We start from the raw sequence: 23,812 nt of genomic DNA on the forward strand, positions 1-23,812 counted from the left end.
TTGCTCTTTATTTTAACGTGCTCGAATAATAATGATTTCCCATGCACCGCATTGCATCAACACATGATAAAACTGGGAGTGAGCAGCTTTCCTAGGTCCTTAAACATTTGTTTTTCTTTTGAGTGTACTTCATGCATAATGTTCCATAAGTTTCAGGGATGTACAACATAGTGATTGAACAAGTTTATGCATTATCCCCATGATTCTTAATTCTTTAAAGTCTCGAGGATTATGATGGCAGACAGTTTGTCAGTCAGGCTTAATTCATGCAAGCCTTGGCGTAGATCCCTATAGAGGATGCCATTGGTGCCTCACCCAGATCCTGCTTCCTGGCCTCTTCCATAAAACCATTTCCATGAAAGTGTTAATTAATTAATTAATTAATTAATAAGTTTTATTTATGTATTTGAGAGAGAGAGGGCGAGTGAGTGTGTGTGTGGGGAGGGGCAGAGCGAGAGAGAGAAGGAGAGAAGCATACTCCCTGCTGAGCACGGAGCCCGACATGGGGCTCCTTCCCAGGACCCCTAGATCATGACCTGAGCCAAAAGCAAAAGTCGGCCACTCATCTGGCTGAGCCACCCAGGCACCTGTAAAATGTATTTTTTTAAAAAACAAATATTGTTAATTCCATGAATGTATTTCTTTCCCCTAAAGAACAAATGGGGTCATAAAGATCACAGATGGGGACGTAAAGGTTTTTTTTTATGTCCCCACACCCCAGCTTTTTTGAATTGGCTGTTATCACTTGTATCTGCCCCTTCCTCCAGAGAATCGCCTTCAATTGAACTGAAGCTGCTCTAGGGGGCATCTTGCAGCCAATGTTCATCTGAGATGGGGGTACAAAAGCTCAGCCCTTGTCTCTAAGTGGGAGCACCTGTGGGGTGTCACTCATGCTCCAGGGCTCCCCATGGGGTCACATTGATATTTGACTGCAGCTCAATCCTTATCTTTGTTCAACCCCTTCTTCTGCCTTATCTTGCTTTCCTCACTCTCTCTCTCCTGAGAGCAGTCCCCAGTAAATCGCAAGCCTAGGGAGCCGGACCTGACATAACCCCTCCCTTATTTGGTTATATCACCAAAATAAAGTAGGAAAAAATAATTCAAGGTTCCTAACTTTTTCTGATTTTGTTCTGAAACAAGATTTAAAAATAATATTATGCCAAGGCACAAACAATATCCCTTAGCAATATAATTTTATTGACAATGATGATGATGAAAGATGGTTAAACCCTATTTGGACCTAGATAGAGAACTTAGTCTTTGCACCATACCGCCACCTTCTGGGAAAACTAAGGAATAAGAAATTAAAAGTAGCTTCAAATGCTTGGTTTATAGAGCAGGATTGAGAATGAAGATTTAAACCTTTAGGGTATAAGGAGCTGAGGCAAATCCTACAGAGATATTTAGTAACCAGACCTTTTTAATGTTACCTTAAATTTACTATTATATTCTTTTTAAAAATTAGTTTCAGAAATATACTGTTATATTGTTATTGCATTTGGGAATTCAGGCCCAAAGATACTTATTGAATTAATAAGCTAAATTTAGTAATAGGTGCATGGAAATGGGGGTTAGGAACCTGGTCTTCACATTTATTCATCCACTGTTCCTTCCTTCCTTCCTTCCATCCATCCATCCATCCATCCATCCATCCATATTTTAGCTCAAAGTCCTAAAATATTTGCTCAAGCCACTGTCAGGGAATCAGGGCCTTTGTATTGCTTTACTAAAATAATCTCTTATTTCTTATAGCCTCAAGTTTGAAGTAACTCTAAAACTAACCTCAAAATTTATTTTGTAGATAGAATTACAGCTGCAGATAAATTTGCAACCTCAGTGGAATCCCAATTTTGACAGTGTGAGCATTAGGGAGATTCCATAGTGTCCAAACTAATTTTGGGAACAAAGAGAACTCTTAAACATACTTTTAATTTGTATTTCCAAAAAGATGAAACCAGAATAGTTGGAGAAAAAGGGAATCTTCAGAGAATAAAGAAGAGCTTTAAGAAATTAAAACTATGGCAGCCAACATAAAAATTCAATAGAAGGATAAGATATAAAGTGGTGACAATCTGCAAGAAAGGAGACCAAAAACATAAAGAGTTTAAGGAATTCTGGAAAGAAGGAAACAAATAACAACAAAACAAACAGAAAGGAGGCTATTATTCAAGGAAATAATATAAAACTATTTCCTAGAGCTGAAAGACATGAGTTTCAATGTTTAACAAGCCTACTGAGTAGTGAAAATTTGGAACATGTAGAATATAAAGAAATTATTTGTGAATGATGCGAAATAGAGATCTAATAAGTTAATCTTTCAGCCAATTGTCCTAACAGCTTCCCTTCCCCACTGACTTGAAATACTAACACATACTGAATGTCCATATGTGCCCCAGTCTGCTTCTGAGCCGTTTTGTCTCTTGGATCTATCTGTTTGTGACAATAACACACACAAAATTTCTAGCCATAACACATTACTCAGTGTTCCCAGAATGTGTATTTTCCCTATGCTGCTGTGTTCTTGCTTACACTCTAACCCTACTGGCAACATTTTCTATAATCACTCCCCATGGCTTGATGTTCATTCTTCAAGACCCACTTTCAACCACACCAAATTTCTTGATTCCTCCTTCCTATCTCCTTATCAGGTTTTGTTGTTGTTGTTGTTTAAATTGTGGTAACACAGCACATACTCTGATGTGTTGAGTTAGTTTTACTGGAATGGATCAACCTCATCTCTCTCTCCATACCTCCCCTCCAATTCTCCACTTGGAACACCCCTGCAGGAAGGCACTTCCTAATCCTAGCACTTAGCATGTAGCAATCAATTGATGCCATATCAGTATTATTGAAAGAAATAATATACACATGTGTTTGATATATACAGAATATCAGGGAACTGTTTACAGTGGTTATTTCTGGGAAAATTTAGAGATGGGTTGAGTCCCCCCTCCCATTTGAACTCCTACATGTATTATTATCTATACTATACACTAAACACATTAGTTTTTATTTTTTATTGTCTTGAACATTTTTTCAGAACTTATTTTTAGTGAGAAAGTAAGTGTAGAAGACATAAAATATATAATCCTAGGGGCGCCTGGGTAGCGCAGTCGTTAAGAGTCTGCCTTCGGCTCAGGGCGTGATCCCGGCGTTCGGGTCAAGTCCCACATCGGGCTCCTCCGCTGGGAGCCTGCTTTTTCCTCTCCCACCCCCCCTGCTTGTGTTCCCTCTCTTGCTGGCTCTCTCTGTCACATAAATAAATAAAATCTTTAAAAAAATATATATAATCCTATTTTTAGAAGAAATTAGAAAGCCTAAAAAATAAATCTTACCCATGGTTTTTGGGTATGGATTGTTTTTGTAGGGGTATGGATTGAGCCAAAGGATCAAAGCGGAGGTGGGCCAAGGTAAGTTAAACACTGAGCAATCCCAACTTGTCAGCGAGATCCCTCCCACCCCTATCCTCGCCCACCAAGCCCGGGACCCGCCCGGGACCCGCCCGGGACCCGCCCGGGACCCGCCCGGGACCCGCCCAGTCCCCCGCCCATCAGCCCAAGCCCCGCCCCCAGCTCGTCAGTCAGGCATAGGCTCCACCTCCACCCGCCCCTCTCAAGGTCCGGTCCGACCCCATCCCAGAGCCTAACCTCACCCCGCGGGGCAGGAAACTAGGGTTTATTCTCCGAGGCTGGATGAAGAAGGGGTCAACATTTCTGTCACTGCCTGAAGCTCTTCTGATCCCGAGAGCTGGAGCCCCGGTCACTTCCGCTCCCGGCGACCTCCAGGCCGGAAGCGGAAGTGCGCGGTGGCCGCGGACCGCGGCTGGTGTGCAGGTCCGCGCGGCGAGCTGCGGTGGGAGTGTCTCCGGCCGATCTGCAGGTGCGGCCCGGCCCCTCGGGAAGCCGGGTAGGGCCCTGCGGAAGCGGGGAGGGGCCGGAGGGCCCTGAACCGCCGCAGGTGCGGCAGAGCCTCCTCCCCGTGGTAGCACCCCGGGGCGGGATGGGACCCCCGCACCGCTCGGCCTCGTAGCCGTCACCCCTGACCCCTCGGCCCGGCCCCCTGCCCTCAGGTACACCCAGTCCGGGCTGACAGGACTGTCGCTCAACCATCGAAAGGGAAATCATGGCGTACAGTCCAGGTCCCGCAGCTGAGGGGTGTGGTGCCACCAGCCTGCCCAGCCTTCACCGTCCTCCCGGATTTGTAGGGCCCTACCGTACCTCGCTTATGCATGGAGCTGTTTGTTAGTAATTCACGTTTTATTTCATAGGAAGTTTCGTGTTATCTAGCTCTGCAACTGGAAGGTTAGGTCCTAAGTCTGCATGTGCCAATTGGTTTGAGTGACTGTCGAGTGAGTTAAAGAAATGGAATGTTCCCTCTATCAAGGGATAGCAAGAGTTTGTTGTTGCTGTTGTTTGTTTTTTCGTTTTTTGGTCTCTGACAGTTTGTAGTTCCTTAGCTTAGGGCCTGTTAACTTAGCTTTCGTTTCATTTTTCCCTTCCCTTTCTCTTTACTCCTTTCTTTTATTTAAAAGAGCTTTTAATTCGTGAGCATCAGTGTTTTTCACTGCGAGATGAGGGTATCTTAAGAAAAGCTGTTTCCCAGTTATGTCAGAAGTCTTGCCATCAAAGAAAAGGAAGATTATTCCGTTCTTTTCACAGCAGTTCCTGCCCTGGTTACCCCCAAGCCTATGAATGAATCACCACGAGGCTTAAAAACATATGGGACTCCAGGAAAAAAGATGACATAGCTTTGTTAGTACTGGGAGGTGAAATTAAGTTGGCCATAAATGGAGTGTCTTTTTTTTTTTTTTTAATAATAGGGTTAAAACTAACTTTTGAGAAATGAGGAAAAAAATTAATTCTGGAAGAAGAGTAGACTTCAGATTTCAAGTGAGGTGTTTGTTGTCAAAAAGAGCACAGGTTCTGCCTTGCCTTTTTAGAAAGACTTAACATTGCTTCTTAAAGACATCTGAGAACTGGTGTTGATTTATGTTATTTGAACAGGCATTTTAAGTCATTTTTACATTTGATTTTGTGGTGTTACATTGTTGTTTTGTGTGTCTGCGCAGGAGCCTGCCTCTTAGGTTGGTTATGCTGCATTATTCTTGGGAAGTGTTGATTGTTTGGCACATTTCCATTGGGGATGCCCTCTATAACCTGGGCCTTGTACAGGGGGAAACAAAGTGATTGAAATAGATAACACTTGCCTCTGTGGAGGTTTTATTCTACCTTAAATTAATCATGACCAGAGTGATAGGGACACATGGAACAGGAGAACTTGGGGAGGAGGTCAGGAAAAACCACTTACAAGGGAAAGATGTTTGAACCCCCCAGTGACTTGCATGTAGCTAGACAAAGAGTCGGCTGTGGAGTAGGATTAGGGAGGAGATTTGAGAGAACATTCCAGGATGCACAGCCTCTCAGGCAGGACAAAGCCTGGTGTGTTCCAGGAGTTGAGAGAAGAGGGACAGCTGAAGTAGAGAAAATAAAGTGTGGAATGGATGAGCCAGGTTGAAGAGGCAGGCAGGGCCCTGAAGGCCAGGGTAAACTTTGGACTTGTTCTGGGGCCATTGGGAAGCCTTCAATTTTTAAAAAATTAATTAATTAATTAATTAATTAACATAGGCTCCACACCCAGGGTGAAGCCCAATGTGGGGCTTGAACTCCCAACCCTGAGATCAAGACCTGAGCTGAGATCAAGAGTTGGATGCTTAACCAACTGAGCCATGCAGGCATCCTACTACTGAATCAGTTTTAAGTAGGAGAGTGACAGAGTGTTTGTGATTTAGACAAAACACCTACCCCTGGATTGAGCATGCAGTGTAGGATGGACAAGAAGGAATGGCGAATCCATATATGTTAGTACTGGGAATTGAAATTGAGTTGGCCATAAATGGGGTGTCTGGAGAGTCCATATATGAGCTAGAATCCATTCAGGCCTCGTGCTGGTATTTGGGGCCTAATGATCGTGGTATTGGCAAAGTTGGCGTGTTTGAGAGGCATGTAGGAGGTGCAGTGGAGAGAATTTGGTTGATGTATTCTCTCTATCACGTGTTACAGAGCAGGGGTTGGCAAACTATGCCAAATCTGACCGAATGCTGGTTTCAATAAAAAAGGTATTATTGGGATACATTTGTTTACGTGTTGTCTGTGGCTGTTTTTGTGCTACAACCACGGTTAAATTGTTGGTTTAGAGGCTGTTTGGCCCACAAATCCTGAGATATTAATTCTGGCCTTTAAAAAAAAAAAGTTTGCCAACCCCTAGTATATAAAGTACTTAGTACGCATCAAGCGCTGTGCTGGTGGCAGGATTCAGAGTCCTAGAAAAGGTGGGCGTGGGGCTGTACTTTGGGAATGCACATTATAGTTGGAGAGGGGGAGGCAAAGTCACCTAAACAAATAAATTAACAATCACAACTTGGTAAGAGGCAGTGGAGGAAAGGTAGAGGCTGTTAGAGGTATTTTGAGAGAATATACGAGGAGAAATAATCCTTTAATTAGATGAGAGGAACCACTAGAAATGATTGCGGGCTATGATCTGGAAGGTGGTTCTGGGCGCGATATGTTGCTTATTGGGAAAGATTCCCTGTAAGAGTTTTCACTGGGCCACACTGCAGGAGGCCGATGGAAGTGGAATTACCTGAGCCAAACCCCTGTGCCGTGCTCTGCTTCCACCCCCCCTTGTTTTTTTTTTTTTTTTTTTTTACCTTGGTCTCTTTTATTGCAGGGAGAATGCCTAATGAGACCTTAAATCCTGGTGCTGCTGTCATGGTGAGGGGACTGGAGGAGTTGGAATCGCCGGGTGGGTGGGTGGGTGGGTGGGGGGTGGGGTGGGGTGTTGGGCATGATTATGTACTCTGGACCCTGTCCCTTCTCCCCGCCCCCAACTGAGGAAGAAAGGGGAGGGGAAGTGTGGAGCACCCTGTGCCTTGCCCCAGGGGACCTGCTGGCCTCTTTCGGTGCCTGACCTCTGGAGGCAGCTGGCTTGGGAGGAGGGTCCCCACGGGGGCCCCGGGGCTCTGTGCCTAATTCCGGAGTCTGACTGCAGAATGGGGCTCATTCAGACTTGGCAGCAGCCGAACTCCACACTGGGGCCATCCCTCTTGGGACCTAGCAAAAACACACATCTGTATAAATTTAAATTAATTTTTAAATTAATTTAATTAAAATTTTAATTAATTTCAGTAAAATTAAAAATCCAGTTTCTTGGTTGCCTGAGCCACATTTCTCAGGTGCTCAACAGCTGCATGTGCTGGTGGCCTTTTTGGAAAGCACAGACATAGAACATTCCCGTCACCACGGAGAGCTCCGTCAGACCATGCTTCGCTACGGGATTCTGAAAATAAAGGGCCGTTAAGTTTCTCAGATGCCTATTTTCACAGGTGTAAAGGATTACGAAACGCTTATGTCTTGGGAGGGGTGCAGGGATTTCATGAAAATTAAGTGATCAATCCCAAACTTTGGATGCCTTAAATAAGGAGTTTAGGAAAAGCTCTCTAGAGCCCAGAAATAGGCCTCGGTAGTCACTGGTGGTGTGAAGTGACAGAGCCAAAGCCTACACTCTCGGATTCGTCCAACTGTTAAAAGAAAGGAAATATTTTCGGCTCAGTTGGCCATATGATCCCTGTTGCTGTCACAGCTGTTACAGCACACCACCAGCTGTAGAAATGGGCAAACAAATGGGCATGGCTGTGTGCCAGTAAAACTTTATTTCTAAAAACAGGGGGCAGGCCAGGTTTGCTGAGCCCTGCTGTGGCGGGAGTGTACTGAATGTCTTCCCTTCCCTGGTGATCACCAGTCGTCCTGCAGGTGGTCCTTGCTGAGCCAGAATATGTGTGTTGTTTTAGGAGTCAGTCACCTTCGAGGATGTGGCTGTGGGGCTCATCCAGGAGTGGGCGTTGCTGGACGGTGCGCGGAGGAACCTGTGCCAATTCGTGATCCTGGACAAATGTAGGATCCTGGCCCCCAGGGGTAAGGCTAGCATCAGGCTGGTCCTTCTCCCACGCAGGTGTCTAATGCCTCTTAAGGGCCGGCCGTGTGGTCAAGGAAGATGCGTGGGCTTCCGCAGGATAACAGAGCTCCATCTGTTGTATTGTATTTATTCTTTCTATAGTCAGAACCTGCGTGGGTCTCATTGAACTTGGCCTTGGGCTTCAGAGCTTCAGCCCGTGGGGCAGAGAGGAGGGTATTTGTGGTTTGGGCCCTTGTGAAAGAGCCTCACTGAGTTCATTGGAAATTGGGTACAATCACTTTGCTACCCATGGTATTTGCTCAGTGCCAGGATCTGAAGGCCACGCGGAAGCGGGAAGCCCACCGCAGACCGTCCCCGCCTCCCTCAGCGTGTGTACCTTTGTCCAGGAGTGGGGAGTCCACCATGCAAACCCAGTCTGGGCTCCCAGCTGGGGCCAGAGGAAGAGCTGAGGGCCCCACGGGTATGGGTGAATGTGTGTGGGGTGCCCACCGGGTGGGGGAGCGGTGTGCTGGCAAGTGTCAGTCTGAGAGCCTTTCAGAGGCCCTTTATCCCAAAGGGAAATGAGACTCTGTGGGGTGAGGTTTCTCAGGTGAGTTCCTGTAGTGTTTTTTCTCTTCTGCCAGCCTTCTCCTACTTCGCTTTGGTCTCAGAAAAAGATCTGTTCAAATGTCTCTCTCTCTCTCTCTTTTAAATTGAGATGTTCACATGCTGTAGGATCCGCCCTTTTAAAGGGTATGGTTCACTGGTTTTCAGCGTATTCATGAAGTCTCACCGCCCTCACCAGTCTCGTCCTCCTCCCCGTCTGCTTTCAGTCTCTATGGATTTGCCTGTTCTGGACACTTCATATAAAGGGAATCACACAACATGTGGCCTTTGGTCTCTGTCTGCTTTCGCTGGTGTGATGTTGTAGAGGTTCATCCACACTGTAGCGTGTGTCAGAGCTCTGTTCCTTTTTAGGGCTGAGTACTGTTCCAGTGAATGGGTAGACCACATTTTGTTTGACCGTTCGTCTGTGGACAGACATTTGGGTTGTTTCTACTTTTTGGCTCTTGTGAATAGTGTTGTGAACATTCGTGTCCCAGATTTTATGTGGGTATGTTTTCGGTTCTGTTGGGTTGACACGTAGGAGTGGAGTTGCTGGGTTGTTTACTGAACTTTTTGGGGAACCACCAAAGTGCTTTCTCAGACAGGTGCATGTGCCATTTTATGTTCCCACCAGTGGTGGTCGAGGGTTTCGATTGCTCCACAGCATACCCATACTTATTGTCCAATTCCTCGTGAAAGCGAACATTTTTGTGTGTGTTCTTTGTCTAATTGCTTTTTTTTATAATAATATTTTTTTATTATATTATGTTAGTCACCATACAGTACATCCCTAGTTTTTGATGTAAAGTTCCATGATTCATTACTTGCGTATAACACCCAGTGCACCATGCAATACGTGCCCTCCTTACTACCCATCACCGGCCTATCCCATTCCCCGCCCCCCTGAAGCCGTCAGTTTATTTCCCAGAGTCCATAGTCTCTCATGGTTCATTCCCCCTTCTGTTTACCCCCCCTTTCTTCTTCCCTCTCTTCTCCTACTGATCTTCCTACTTCTTATGTTCCATAAATGAATGAAACCATATGATAGTTGTCTTTCTCTGCTTGACCTATTTCGCTTAGCATTATCTCCTCCAGTCCCATCCATGTTGCTGCAAATGTTGAGAAATCGTTCTTTTTGATGGCTGAGTAATATTCCATTGTATATATGGACCACATCTTCTTAATCCAGTCATCTGTCTAATTGCTTCTTACTTGTTTCTCTGATAAGGCTGTCTTTCTGGCGATGTCTCTCTCAACCCCCAGAGGACATAGTTTCTCGCTCCTGTCACTGTCAGATCTCTGCACACAGCTATACTTTTCAGAGTCTCCCTTTGCTCACTGATGCTTTCTTCCCTTTTAGTACCATCTCAAGTTTAGAGTCAATATTTAAAAACAATATTTTACAAACAATAAATAAATACTTAAATATTTATTTTGGCCAATTTCATGCCACTATTTCTGAAAGAACTTAATTTTTTTTTTCTAATTCATTTTAGACTGGGAATCTCAACTTAAATCCAAAGCATCTATGCCTGTGCAGGATATTTTGGAGGAAAATTCATCCCATGAGATGCAGATGGTAAGATTCATGGGGATTATCCTTGTTTCCTCTCTTGGGAGAAGTTGAGGAATTTCTGAGTTGGAAATGCACGCCAGAGCCAGGGAGACATTTGGGGTATTTCCTCAAAGACATTCCCACATGGTCTGAAGCAAGTGGCCATGACTAATGAATTTGGGCAAACCCTGTCTGTCACTCAAGACCCTTTCTTCTTTGAATGTTCCCCCCAAGTAAACATTGCCATCGTTGTGAGTCAGACATAGATTGTGTGCAGTATGATTTATTCCTCAGTAGTCATGGGAGACTCCTGCCTTTTGGAGAAGCCCCATGGAAATCATGAATGGGAGGAAGCCCGCAATGTCCTTGAGCCCTCACCCTGCTTAAGCAAGGTGCATCTCTGAACATGCTAGAGATGTGCCTCGATGGGGAGGGGAGCAGCCCTGGGCGCTCTGTAGGTGTTGGCGGGGTTTTTGTTGTCACTCCCCCCTAGCCAGGGGTGACAAACTCTGCCTGGAGAGATGATTCAGCGCATCCAGAATGGCTTCAAGAGGAACTCTAACCTAGACCTGACAAGAGAACCGTGGGAGAGAGGGCCGTCCTGACTAAAAGGGATGTGCGAGAGCTGTTGCGGACCCCTCCCCACTTAGGAGACAAGTCGAGATCCCACACCAGAAAGAAGCCCTTGTCAAAGCGTGGGACAGCCTTCAGAGCCAGCTGGCGCATTCCAGTGTCCCAGGGGACAGACTGAGCCCCGCTACCCCCACCTTGGCCCTGAGTTCCTGCCTCCTCACACTCTAGGAATTTCCAAGGTTTGGGTTCCCATTCTTGGGAATTTCAAAGGTGAAGGTTAGAGTTTGGATAGAGGGACATACAGAGCCCAGTTTCAGCCCCAGGCTGGGCCCCTTTCTCCCAGAGCCAGTGAGCTCTCTGGGCTCCCTCAGTCTGTGCCTTTCCACCTCTGTCACAGATGGTGTCAGTGTCAGGGTGTCAGAGACGCCAGCCCAGCGGATGGGGTGGCAGGGCCTGGATGGTAGAGATCTGTTTCATTGCGTTGCTCTGAGCATGCGGAGCCTCAACCCTGCACAGCCTGGTGTGGGCTGCAGGGCAGCTGAGACCCTCACCCCTGCATGGCTCGCATCAGACCCCAGCGCAGCTGAGACACTCCGTACTGTCCAGGTCCTCCTCACCGTTGGTTCGCATTTTTGTTTAGGTGGAGAATGTCCTCCAGTAGCTGCTTGGGAAAGGGCGTGTTGCTCCGGAGGTCCTGAGGTCTGAAAATACCTCACCGGAGCTGCTGGATTGCGGGGCCTCACCTGGCACATCATTGCGGGAACCCCATGCAGAGCATTCTGGGTGTCATTGCAGAGCCTCAGTTAATGCTTGTTCCGTGAAGGCACGAACACAGGTACCCCAGGCCTTCACCGCCCGAGTGTCTGGATTAGCAGATGAACCCTATGAGGGAGGGAGGGAGGAGGACCCACAGGGGACCGCTGTCGTCTCCAGTTTCTGTGGGCTTTTCCCCCTCAGTACGGAGTTCCAGCACCTTCCACAGAGTTCCACTCCCATCTCAGCAGTGAGCACTGAGTGTGGGAGAGGAGGGGCCTCTGCTGCATCTGAGCCTCAGGAAACAAGTGGTCACAGAATGTTCTGAGCGGGCAGAGGAGGTCCACCCAGACACACATGTGGAGAAGCAGTGGTTCATCCGTGAAGACACACAGCCCATAAGCGGTACAGCCACATTTGGAGCTGGGAGTCAAATCCAGGCCTAAGTGCAGAGATTGCCGTGCTGGCTGCCGGGATCTACTGGCCGGGATCATACAACCTGCCGTGTGGGTAAAGGTGCTGACGGTCCAGCCCTTCCGGGCATCAGTGACCTCATCCCAACCACTGAGGCCCGAGGGCAGCTCTGAGGCCTCCCTGCCATGTGACAGTAAGGCCTTGTAGTCTCCCCCATGGCCAGCTAGGCACATAGAGGGCTGGAGACTGCTTCCAGAAGAACCCCCCAAACAGGCCGGGGGTTCAGAGGATGGGCGTGGATGGCAGGGCAGATGGCAACAGCTCTGGCCGATAGTTTGGTCCTGCAATTGATGGCTGCCAAACAGACAAGTACAGACTCTAAGAAAACAGAACAACATTCATAGTCAGAACCTAGGGCCCCTAGCCTTTCTTCAGTGAAGCACGTTGCAGTGCCCCTGAGGGCTGGGGGCCTAACCCCCTAGCCTAACCCCCAGAACCAGAAAGGGTCGGCTTCACCTCTGCGTCTGCGGCGTGATCAGTCCTTGAGGCCCTGGGGGGCTGGCGCCCACAGTCCAGTAGGGGGAGTCATCGGGTCTGAAGCTGCCAGACCTGCGCGCCCGTCTTCTGACGGCGCTGCCCCAAAACTGAGGGTCCCTCAGGCGTAGAGCAGCCGCAGTGCCGCCTCTGTCCTGCTCAGTCCCCTCCGTGCCTTCTCCTAGGTGCCGAGGCTGGACCTGAGGATGCAGGTCAGGCCCACCATTGGAGAGAGGGGGACACCTTCGATTCCAGAGGACTGTCCGGCTCTCCGGGTGTCACCTTGGTCTTCTGGATATACAGTAAGCCTGGAAAGATGTTTGCTCTGAGGGCCCAGCTCCAGCCAGGGAGGACCGGGGTTCAGGATTTCTGCCCATCACCTGCCCTGAGAGACCTGCCACATTTTCTTTCCATCTACCACCAAGTCCTGTGAGCTTCTCCCTCGAAATAGAACTTATCTCTGACTGCCCCTGCTGTCCCCACTGCCACGACCCTGCCCAGAGCCACTGTTAGTTCTCTGGGACCCCCGGAACCGCCCCCTACAGGCTTCCGTTTCTCCTGGGCCCCATCCTGGACACAGAGGCTAGAGACATCCCTTAGCACCGCAAGTCAGGTCAGACCCCTTCCCTGAGGGAGCAGCCACCAGTGGTGGGAGTTCAGATCCTTCCTCCCACCACAGGGCTTCCTTCCGGGAGTAACGCCTCATGTGTGGAGGTCCGCCTCCGTGTCCTGGCACTACCCCCCAGCCTGCTGGCCATCCGCACCCCTCCTTGCTCCAGCGTTCCCCCCCCCAGCTGGAGGCGCCTCAGAGGTCACCTCCCCTGGCCTGGGCCCCCTCTCCATCCCACTTTGCAGTTGAAATTCTATCACAGTGATTAGTTTTGTACCCACAGATTGGTTTAATCTGGACAAGCTACATTGGGTATGTCTCAGTTTTATCAGTGTGTTGAGGAGATTCCATTGACTGTGTGACCCTGATCTGTCCCTGTCCCTCTGTCTAGGGGCTGAAGGCGGCTGTGCAGATTCAGAGGGTGGCCATGCCGGTGCCCGCACTGGGTGTCCCTGAGCTGGGGATGGCCGGGGGTTCTGGTGAGTGAGCGCCGGGTGGAATCGGCGGCCTGGGGGTTTGGGAACTTGCATGTCCCCACTTCCTTTCCTCCCACCGCAGGCCTTTCCCTGCCCTGGGAGTAGAGAATACATAAAGTCACGTCACCGTTCTTTATGCATTCAAGGGGAAAGACACTTTCTCAGGATTGTGGGCTGGGAATCTCTTTGGGTTTTTATTTTTGGTCTTTGGTCTTTCTGTTAAGAAACAGCAGACCCCCTTCAGCGGTGACCAAATCCAGACCTCTTTTTTGGGCAAGGTTAAATTCTCCAGAGTTACGTTGATGCTGAAAATGACAATTGAATTTACTGTAAATGGCGTATGTTTTAACTGAGCTTATAAAGAATGAGGTTAAAACAAACCACATGTCCTAAGAAGTGGGGGGAAAAATTAATTCCGGAGGACAAATAACATCTTAGCTGTAATTTCAAGGCATTTGTTTCCTTTCATCTTGCCTTCCAGTGAGAATAATAAACTTTGTTTCTGAACAATATCATCCAGTCTTGCATTTGGAATCTATTCCATCATTGACAGGAAGTAATTCTTAGATTATGTGATGTGTTGCTCTTCTGTGTATTTTTGGTGCGCTTTCTGGGCAAGGCTTTGTCTTCTTGAAGTACTCTTGAAGTACTTGGAGTACCCTGTGCTGTTGAAGTACTCTCCTGGCTCTATTTGGCCGCCCTGGGTGAGGTGGCCACTGGGAGACAATCTCAAACAAAACATGGGCCCCTTCCCCGCGGAGCTCACAGTCTGCCTGGGCGGTCAGATTTTTCAGTGAAGCCTAGAATACAATGGAAGCATGTAACACGAGGACTTTATCTGAGGGGCAGAGAGGAGTTTCTGGAAATTGGAAGTCAGACCATGGGTTCTCAGCTGCAGCGCTACTGTCGGTGGGGCCGGATCCTTCTCTGTGGTGGGGCCGTTCTGTGCACCGCAGGATGTTTGGCGGCATCTCTGACCGCCACCCACCAGACGCCAGTGGAGCCTCTGGTATTGGTCCGCCAGGGCCGCCGTAGCAAAGTACCGCAGACCGAGTGGCTCAACCACAAAAATTTGTTTTCTCGCAATTCTGGAGGCCGGAAGTCCGAGATCAAGGGGTTGGCAGGGCTGGTTCTTCTCAGGGCTGTGACCTGTTCCAGGCGTCTCTCCTTGGCTTGTAGGTGGTTGACTTCTTGTGTTTTCTTTTTCTGGATGTGTCTGTGTTCAGATTTTGTTTTCTTAGAAGGACACCAGTCATATTGGATTAGGGCCCACCCAGCCGACCTCGTTTTAATAACCTCTTTAAAGACCTCATGTCCAAATATGGTCGTATTCTGAGGTACTGGGTAGCAATTAGGACCTCAGCCTATGAATTTTTAGAGGGACACAATTAAGCCCATAACAGCCCCTAGTCATGACAGCTGAAATGTCTCCAGAAGCTGTGGCTGGTCCCCACCCCCCTGCCCCCTAGGTCATATGCTGAAGTCCTAACCTCCCATGTGACCATATTGCATGGAGGCTGGGCCTTTAAGGAGGTGGTTGAGGTTGCGTGAGGTCGTAAGGGTGGAGCCCCAATACCAGAGATGGGGAGACACCAGAGCTGTCTGCCGAGTGAGGGCACAGTGAGAAGGCTTTTGTGTACGAGCCGGGAAGACCGCTCTCACCAGCCCGACCACGCTGGCAGCCTGCTTTCGGACTTCCAGCCTCCAGAACTGTGAGGATAAATGTCTACCGTTTAAGCCGCCCTGTCTATGGTATTTTGTTATGCAGGGGAGCTGACTGAGATGCCAGACTTTGCCACACGTGCCCTGGGGGATGAGAATCGACTTAGACCATGATAATGATGTATCATTTAGCTTGGCAAGATGTTGGGTTGTTAGGAGAAGGTTTGCGGGGAGGATTTTAGGCCTAGGAATGGCATCTGTAAAAGTCCTCTGGGGTGGGGGAGCGGGCAGGCGGAGAGCCTGGTGTGCCCGGGGGCCCACGGAAGGCTGTATGAAGGGAGCAGAGAAAGGGAAGAGTGGTGTGAGCTGACTGCAGAAGGCTGGGCTCCGGATCAGTCAGGGCCTGGAAGCACGGGAGGAGAATCTTGGCCTGCGTGCTGAGGCTGCCCCGAGACCACGCCTGCTTGTGGCCATTCGCTGGGACTCGGAGGCCTCGGCCCACAGTCGTACTCATGGTGGTGGGTTATCACAGTGAAGGGGCGCAGAGCTCAGTCTGCTGGAGCATTAGGTGAAGTCTGGGGGAGTCCTCTGCCGGTGGAGTCACACAGGACACGCTTAATACTCCCGGCAACAAGCTGTGACAACACACGTGAGGTGATGTCCACCAGGGAAGCGCCGTAGAGACTCGGCGCCCAGGCTCTTCACTCGGGGCTGGTCGTGGCGGCACCCTCTGCGCAACATGAACCTGACTCCTGCCAGCAGGTGCCGGACTCCTGGGAGGAAAGCAGGCGTTCAGCATAAACCACAGGGTTCATAGAAGCAGTTGAAGCGGAGTGAGCCCCTCTTACCAGTTAGGGTGGTGGGAACCCTCTGGAATTCCATGTTCGCAAGGGCCTGTTGTGTTAATTCTTGTGTACACGGTAGGGAGTTGCGGAATGATTTAAGACATGTGCAGGAGGTTGAGTGGGGATAATTTGGTGAGTCCTGTATGCTTTCATTTACCAGACAGTCCAGAGCATTCATGTGCCAAGCACAGTGCGGGGAGGGGCTGTGAAAGGAAAGGGAATCCAGGCTTGTTCTTCCGAAGCTTCCAATCCCACAAGAGTGGCAGAAAATATGCACCTAAGGAAGCCAATAACCGTGTGGTTACAGATAGATAGGGGCTGTGAGGAGAGCGGGAGGGTCCTTCCAGAGGAAAGAAGGATGCTTGGCGGGGGAGGCACTCTGAGGGAGCGACCTTCCAGTGGTTTCAAAAAGGAAAGGCCTGATGTGGCATTAGCCATGGTGGGGACAGGGGTAGGAGGAAAGGGAGTGGGGTGGGTGGGGGTGGGGGTGGGTGAGGGAGGTGCTCTCTGTAGAGATGTCATCACTGAGGTGGGTTTTTTTTTTTTTTTTTCGGATTAATTATTGGGGTCTGCAGAGTATCAGGGGTGAAATTTCCCATCTGAGGCAGGGAGGGATGTTGCTTCCTGAGATCAGGGACACTGGAAGGAGAGTAGCCTTTGAGAATAAGGTGATGAGCACATGTTTTTGGGGGGTGGGCATGAGACAACAGAAATTCGTATCTCACATTTCTGGAGGCCAGAAGTCTCCAGTCAGGGTGTGGCAGGGCCGTGCTTGCTGTGAAGCCTGTGGGGAGGCTCCTTCCTGGCGTCTGGTGATGGCTGGCAATCCCTGGTGTTCCTGGGCTTGTGGCTACATCGCTCCAGTCTCTGCTGTGTCATCACATGGCCCTCTCTCGTCGTGTGTCCCTGCTTTGGTCTTTTCTCCTTTTCTTAGGACACCAGTCATACTGGGTTTGGGGCCCACTCCGCTCCACTGTGACTTCATCTTAGCTAGTCACCCCTGCAAAGACCCTGTTTCCAAATAGGGTCACATTTTAAGGTAGTGGGGTTACAACTTCATAATTTTGGGGAACACAATTCAACCCATAACGGTATGCCCCCTAATCCCCCTCCCCCCAAATTCATGTCCTCTCCACATACAAAATACAGTTAGATGATCTTGACACCCCTGAAGTTTTTACCCATTCCAACATCAACTCTAAGTCCCAAATCTCAACTCAACTCCCAACTCAGAGTCCCCAAGTCCATATGAATCATCTAAATCAGGCATGGGTGAGACTCGGGGTGTGGTCTCTCCCATGTGCAAAATTCTTCTTCATCTGTGAACCTGTGAAATGAGAAAAGTCCTCTGCTTCCAAAAGACATTGGTGGGACACGTGCAGGGTACACGCTCCCTCTCCCAAAGGGAGAGACAGAAGGGGTTATGGGTCCCAAGCAATCTTGAAAGCCAGCAGGGCAAGTTCAAGGCCTGATACCAGTCCTCTGTGGTGGCAGCAGCCCTGCCCCCCAGCTCATCGTGGTTGTAAGGCGAATTCCCTGGACAGATGAGTGGGAACATGAGCTGATGGTGTGGCGGTGGGTCTGGAGTTCAGGGGAGAGAATCAGCCTGGGGGTTTGGGCCCGGTCAGGCCAGGCTGGGAACTGATGCCCAGAGCGGGTGAGGCTGCCTGCTGAGGCAGAGGCTGAGGGAAGTGAGAAGGGTGAGGGATGGAGGAGGGTCTTGTACAGGAGACTGAGGGGGCTGGGGGCGTGGTCATTTCAGGGTGGAGGGATTGGATGACCACACACATGGACTGGATCCCCACCAGGGATGGGGGATCACTGGGGGTGTGAGTGAGGTGCCTGTCCTTGGAGTGGTGGTGATTGTGAGTGAGCAGGAGGTGAGAAAATGGGCATTGAGTTGGTTGCCCACAGTGGGGAACAAAAACATATGTAGAGGAAAAAGCAGAGTGTTCTGGCTTAAATTGTGGCCCCCTAAAAAGGCATATCGAAGTCCTAATTAGCTCCAGTACCTGTGACCGTGCCTGGGACCTTACTTGGAAAGAGGTCTCTGCAGCTGCCATCGACTTAAGGTGGCTGTCATCCAACGTGACTGGTGTCCTTTTAAGAAGAGAAACACGTGGGGTACCTGGGTGGCTCAGTCGGTTAAGCGTCTACCTTCAGCTCAGGTCATGATCCCAGGGTTCTGGGATTGAGCCCTGAGTTGGGCTCTCTGCTCAGTGGGGAGCCTGCTTCTCCCTCCCTCTCCCTCTGCCCCTCTTCCCTGCTCTTTCTCTCTGTTAAATAAGTAAATAAAATCTAAAAAAAAAAAAAAAAAAAAAAAAGAGAGAGAGAAACATGCCAGGGGGAGACAGGGACACAGAGGGGAGAGGACAGCCACGTGACAACAGATGCAGAGATTGGAGGGACACAGCTGCAGACCAGGGAGCACCCGGGATTCCGGACAGCCTCCGCCAGAAGCCAGGAAGAGGCAAGGAGGGTTTCTGCCCAGAGTGTCAGAGGGAGCGTGGCCCTGCTGACACCTTGGTCTTGGACTTCTGGCCTCCAGAACTGGGAGAGAACACGTGTCTGTGGCTTTGAGCCTCTCAGTTTGTGTACTTGTTAAGCAGCCCCAGGAGGGGAGCATGTTGGTCAGAGGTTGGACATGGTTCAGGTTTTCTTTTTTTTATTATCCGCAATTTATTTTATTTATTTGTATGATATGCATAATTTTTTAGGTCAGGATTAATTTCTGAGAGGGAAATTCCCATGTTGAGGGGAGATGAGGGTGCAGGGAGACCGCTTGATGGTGTGGTGGGGTCACTTGCTTGTCTGTAATGGGCCGGAGCAAGGAGGTCCTGTGTGGATGGAGGGGTGTGGTTGATTTGAAGGCAGGAAGGGGAGATGCTGCCTTCTCACAGGCAGACTTGGGGTGCTGGCAGCTTCTCTCTCCCCTAGTAAGTTCTGGGGTGCTACTGGCCCTGCAGAGCGGGGCAGAGGAAGGGGCCGAGCAGGAGGGAGGAATGCTGACCCAGGGATGAATCAAGGGGTAGTGGGGGTGCCCCAGAAACTCCAGAGTCTGTTGGTGAATAGAAACTGTGACTCCAGAGATTTGGAATGGAAAAAACGTGCGTGTGTGTGTGTGCGTGTTCTTCTCTATATGTGTATGTGCGTGCATACGTATGTTTTGTGTCTGTGTGCATACATGTCTGCTTGTGTGAACGCACGCATGTGTGTGTGTACGTGCGTAAGTGCACGTGTGCCTGAGCATGTGAGTGCATGCAAGTGCATGTGTGTGTCCCTGTGAGTGTGTGCCCATGTGTGTGCACGTGTGGTCACTCAGTCGGCACAGGCAGCCTTCGGTCCTGTGGGTGTGCTCACGGGGCCTCCTGGCTTCCCTCCTCTCCTGTAGCTCTGCTTGCCCGGGACCCCGCCTGGCTCCAGCAGGAGCGCACCGAGGAGGAAGCTGTGGCCCCGGGGGTACTGATCACCTGTCCGCAGGTAAGTAAGAAATCCCTGTTGCTCTTCTTTCTCGTTTGGGCCCTTGTCCTCTTCCCCTGGCCTGGAGCTTCTTGACCCCATGGGGCTGGTCTCTAGGCCTCCAAGCACTGAACCTCCTGTAATGTGTGTGGGGGGGAGGTGCATGGGACCACCCAGGCAACAGTCCCACCGCTCCATTCAGACCTTCCCTAGCTGTGGAGTGCCTCGTTCTGCTGAGCATCCGGAGGGAAAACAGAGCGAGGTGTGATTTTTCCTTGCCTCCCAGTCTTCATGGTCTCTGGGAGCAAACAGTTGTCATTTACCAGATACTTCTCTCTTGCCTGCAACATGCTCGGGTCTGCTGGACCCTGGCGCTGGAAGGGAATAAAACTGTCATGGCTTCCTGGCTAGTTACCAATGGCTCAGTCCTTTGATGCCACATGTCCGGATGCTGTCCCTCAGGGAGGAATGAGTAGGTGGAGGAGATTTCTAGTTCTGGGGCCCTGAGCCAAAGGGCAGATTCTGAGAGACCTCAGAGCCTTGTCTGAGAATCCTCTGCACGGTCTCCCTTCCCCAGGCCGGCTGGCCCCTCACCAGCCTCTTGAGTACTGGTGGGGTAGCCCTGGCTGAGCTGGGATGGGTGTGTGTTTCAGGAACCAGTCACCTTTGCGGATGTGGCTGTGTTGTTCACCCCAGAAGAATGGATGTTTCTGGACTCTGCCCAGAGAAGCCTGTACAGAGATGTGATGCTGGAGAACTATAGGAACCTGGCCTCCGTGGGTAAGGCCAGGCTCATTGCTTCATCTACACAGTCCTGCCGCACCCACGCGTTCCCGGAGGTGTGCTGGTTTGGGGAATCAAGAGGTGAAAAACCAGACAAATCCTGCTCTCATGGTGCTTACAGTCCAGGGGCTTCTCTGTGGAAATGAAAGGCTCTCTTCTGCTCTTTGTTGTTCCGTGGTTAAAAGTTCGGGGCTTTTCAAGTGTGTCTCTGAGTGAGGCCCTGGGTTTTGGGGTCTGGAGAATCCTGTTGTCCTTTGGGACCCAGTGAGGGAGCTTGTACTTTGGTTCCTTAGTGAATGAGCCCTGCCATGCCTTTGAGAAGGTAGGCAGGCTCATTTTGCTCTTCCCATCCCCGGTGCCCCTAAATACTTCCGAATATCCACCCCAGTTGATGGCAGGCACGGTCTGCTCACACCCTGCATCTTTCCCACGAGCAGGAGATCAGCTAGGCAAACCCAGTACGTTTTCCCATTTGGAGCCAGGAGAAGAGCGGTGGCCCCCTGAGAGAAGCAGCTTCCCGGGAACCCATCCAGGTGAGCAGCAGGCAGATCAGGGAGCACCAGCTCTGGTCGCGAGATGAGTGTTAAGTTTGGAAATTGTCAGTCGGGGAAACACCTCCAGTGCCCTTGACAGAGCTTTTTTTATTGCATTGCACCTCCTCTCCTTTTTATCCCTAATACTCTACTCTGGTTTATAGGACGATTTGTCCCCTACCCCTTTTCACATTTATCATTTCCGCATGTATAGTTTATCATGTGTGGAGTTTATATGTTTGTAGCATGTGTATGCTTTATCCAGTGCCTCCCCACTGTAAGTTCTTGCTAATAATACTTTCAGTTTCGGTCTCAATCTTTATAGAACTCTTTCTCAATAACCTAACGACCATCTCCATTCCTTGTGCCTGTGGTTACGTGACTCCTTACAGAGCCAAATACCTTAAAATTTCCTTTACTCTTTGATACATTCCTCCTCTTCACAATTTCCTCCCATAGTTAGATTCAGTATTTATTTTTTATTTTTTCAAAAAAGATTATTTGTGTGAGAGAGAGAGTACATGCACATAAGTGGGGGGAAGTGCAGAGGGAGAGGAAGAGAGAAAATCTCAAGCAGACTCCCCACTGAGTGTGGAGCCTGATGCTTGAGGTCATGACCTGAGCCGAAATCAAGAGTCAGACACCTAACCGACTGAGTCACCCAGGCACCCCTAGAACCAGTATTTAGAAAAGAAAATCCACATGTTCTCTGCTTACTTTTTTGGTTGCCTTGGTCCCACAGTTTCCTTCCCTGTGTACTTAATTTTTCTATCCTTATTCATTCCAGAACCTCAGCATCAACCCCAAGATTCAGTTTCTAACCAAGATATGTTTGCAGAGATTCCAGCCATTGGCATGAAAAGGGTAAGGTACCCAAGGATTTTTCTTGGTCCTCTGTTGTACGACAAGTCTGGGGTTGCTGTAGGTTAGAAAAGCAGCACAAGAGGCCAGAGAGAGTCAAGGCAAGTGGCGTTCACCCAGGGGAAAGCAGGTTCTTGGGAAAGAGTCTGTGAATGTCATGAGTTGGGGAAAACCCTCCAAGGCATGTGTTTCCCAGAGTTTCCACAAGGAGCCATGTTTATAAATGTGAACAGACAAGTGTTTAAGACTGAATTTGCCTTGAACTCGGCAAACCCTGCATCTTAGAGGTCTCGTGAACGTAAGGAGAATGACAGCTCTCTGGCAGAGCATCCACTGGAAGGGACTCAGGGTAGAAGGGTCCAGACACACTAAAGTGGGAAAAGCTTCAGCTACAGAAATGCCTTTTCCCTACACGTAGTTTACCTGGGGGAGCGTCTATGGATGTAACAGAGCCCTTGGTCTTCCTATTTTCCTCAATTGACAGGAGCAACCCCAGACTGGGGAGAAACTCTATAAATACAATGAACTTGGGGAACCCTTTCACGGCATCAAACCACTTTTTCAGTACCAGAGGATTCATGCTGGAGGTGACCCCTATGAATGCCACGAGAGTGGCACATCCTTCTTCCAGCCCGCTCACCTAAGCGTGCCTGACAAAATCCCTCGTGGGGACAAAACGTACGCGTGCAGCAAATGTGAGAAAGCCTTCAGATACAGCTCCGACCTGAGCAGGCACGAGAAGACTCATACTGCGGAGAAGTGCTTTGAATGTCAGGAGTGTCGGCAAGCCTTCAAGTACTCCTCGAATCTGCGGCGCCACCTGAGGACTCACACTGGAAAGAAGCCCTTCGAATGTGCTCAGTGTGGGAAAACCTTCACAAGGAACTTCAACCTGATTCTGCACCAGCGAAACCACACGGGCGAGAAGCCTTACGAATGTAAGGACTGTGGGAAAGCGTTCAATCAGCCGTCCTCTCTGAGGAGCCACGCGAGGACTCACACCGGAGAGAAGCCCTTTGGATGTGCTCAGTGCGGGAAAGCCTTCCGGGAGCACTCGTCGCTGAAGACACACCTGCGCACTCACACCAGGGAGAAGCCGTATGCGTGTAACCAGTGTGGGAAGCCCTTCCGGACGAGCACTCACCTGAACGTCCACAAGAGGATACACACCGGGGAGAAACTGTATGAGTGCGCTACCTGTGGGCAGGTCCTGAGTCGTCTCTCAACGCTCAAGAGCCACATGCGAACTCACACGGGAGAGAAGCCCTATGTGTGCCAGGAGTGCGGGCGAGCCTTCAGTGAACCTTCGTCCCTCAGGAAACACGCGAGGACCCACACCGGCAAGAAGCCCTATGCCTGTCAGGAATGCGGGCGGGCCTTTGGTCAGTCTTCACACCTTCTTGTGCACGTGAGAACTCACACTGCAGGGAAACCCTATGAGTGCAATCAGTGTGAGAAAGCCTTCAGGCACAGCTCTTCGCTTACTGTGCATAAAAGGATTCATGCCGGGAGAGAGACTGTGAGGAACGGTGGCCTGCCTTTATCCGTGTCCCATCCGTATGGGGGGCCCCTTGCTGACTGACTTCCAAGTTTTAAAAATATACACGTTCCGGGCTATAATCATCTCTCCTAGTACTCGTTTAGGCACATCACACGTTTTGATGTATAATATTTTCATTTTGGTTGAAATATAAATATTGTCTTAGTTTCTATTATCACTTATTCTTTGGCCCGTGAGTTATTTATAATTAGATTTTCAAATAACAGGACATGGGTATATTTTTATAGAGGTATAATTACTTATAGTTAAATGCATAAATCTTAAGTGTATGGTTGGAGGACTCAGACAGGTGTGTACGTATGTATATGTAACCAACACACCATTTAAGATACAGAACATTTCTATCCTGGAAAGTTCCTGCATGTATATGAGTGGTTTTTTAGTTGCGTTTTTGTTGTTGGTTTCTAATTTAATTACATTGTGAACAGAGAATGTGGTCTTTATGTTATTGAATGTTAGGTATCTGTTTCGTTTTTAATGTGGCGTATCCTGTTAGTTGCCTGTCAGAATTGCCCCTTCTATGAACTTATGTTTTTTGTTCAGATTGGTAATGTGCACTGTTAAAAAACCTCTGTCTCCTGGTCCTTCCAGTCCTGGCCTTTCTAAGTATGAGAAGTCGTTGGGTGTGATACCTGGG

The 23,812-nt window shown here is 49.4% G+C and overlaps 1 protein-coding gene across 6 annotated transcripts; it reads left to right on the forward strand.

Moving 5' to 3' along the window:
* The first annotated feature begins 3,619 nt into the window (after positions 1-3,619).
* On the forward strand, positions 3,620-23,759 carry ZNF333 (zinc finger protein 333). 6 transcript variants are annotated; one of them, XM_057311571.1, is made up of 11 exons: positions 3,621-3,906; positions 6,727-6,770; positions 7,847-7,970; positions 10,053-10,135; positions 12,571-12,687; positions 13,387-13,474; positions 19,370-19,458; positions 20,091-20,217; positions 20,658-20,753; positions 21,541-21,617; positions 22,099-23,759. In XM_057311571.1, the coding sequence occupies exons 1-11, from the start codon at positions 3,693-3,695 to the stop codon at positions 23,194-23,196; spliced, it is 2,157 nt and encodes a 718-aa protein (XP_057167554.1). In that variant the 5' UTR covers positions 3,621-3,692; the 3' UTR covers positions 23,197-23,759. The 6 variants fall into 6 exon arrangements, with proteins under 6 accessions (XP_044235925.2, XP_048067664.1, XP_057167554.1 ...); XM_026488045.4 differs by having other exon boundaries at positions 3,622-3,879; XM_048211706.2 differs by having other exon boundaries at positions 3,875-3,957.
* The last annotated feature ends 53 nt before the right edge of the window (positions 23,760-23,812 follow it).

The sequence above is a fragment of the Ursus arctos genome, unplaced genomic scaffold (genome assembly GCF_023065955.2).
Source record: "Ursus arctos isolate Adak ecotype North America unplaced genomic scaffold, UrsArc2.0 scaffold_14, whole genome shotgun sequence".
NCBI lineage: Eukaryota > Metazoa > Chordata > Mammalia > Carnivora > Ursidae > Ursus > Ursus arctos.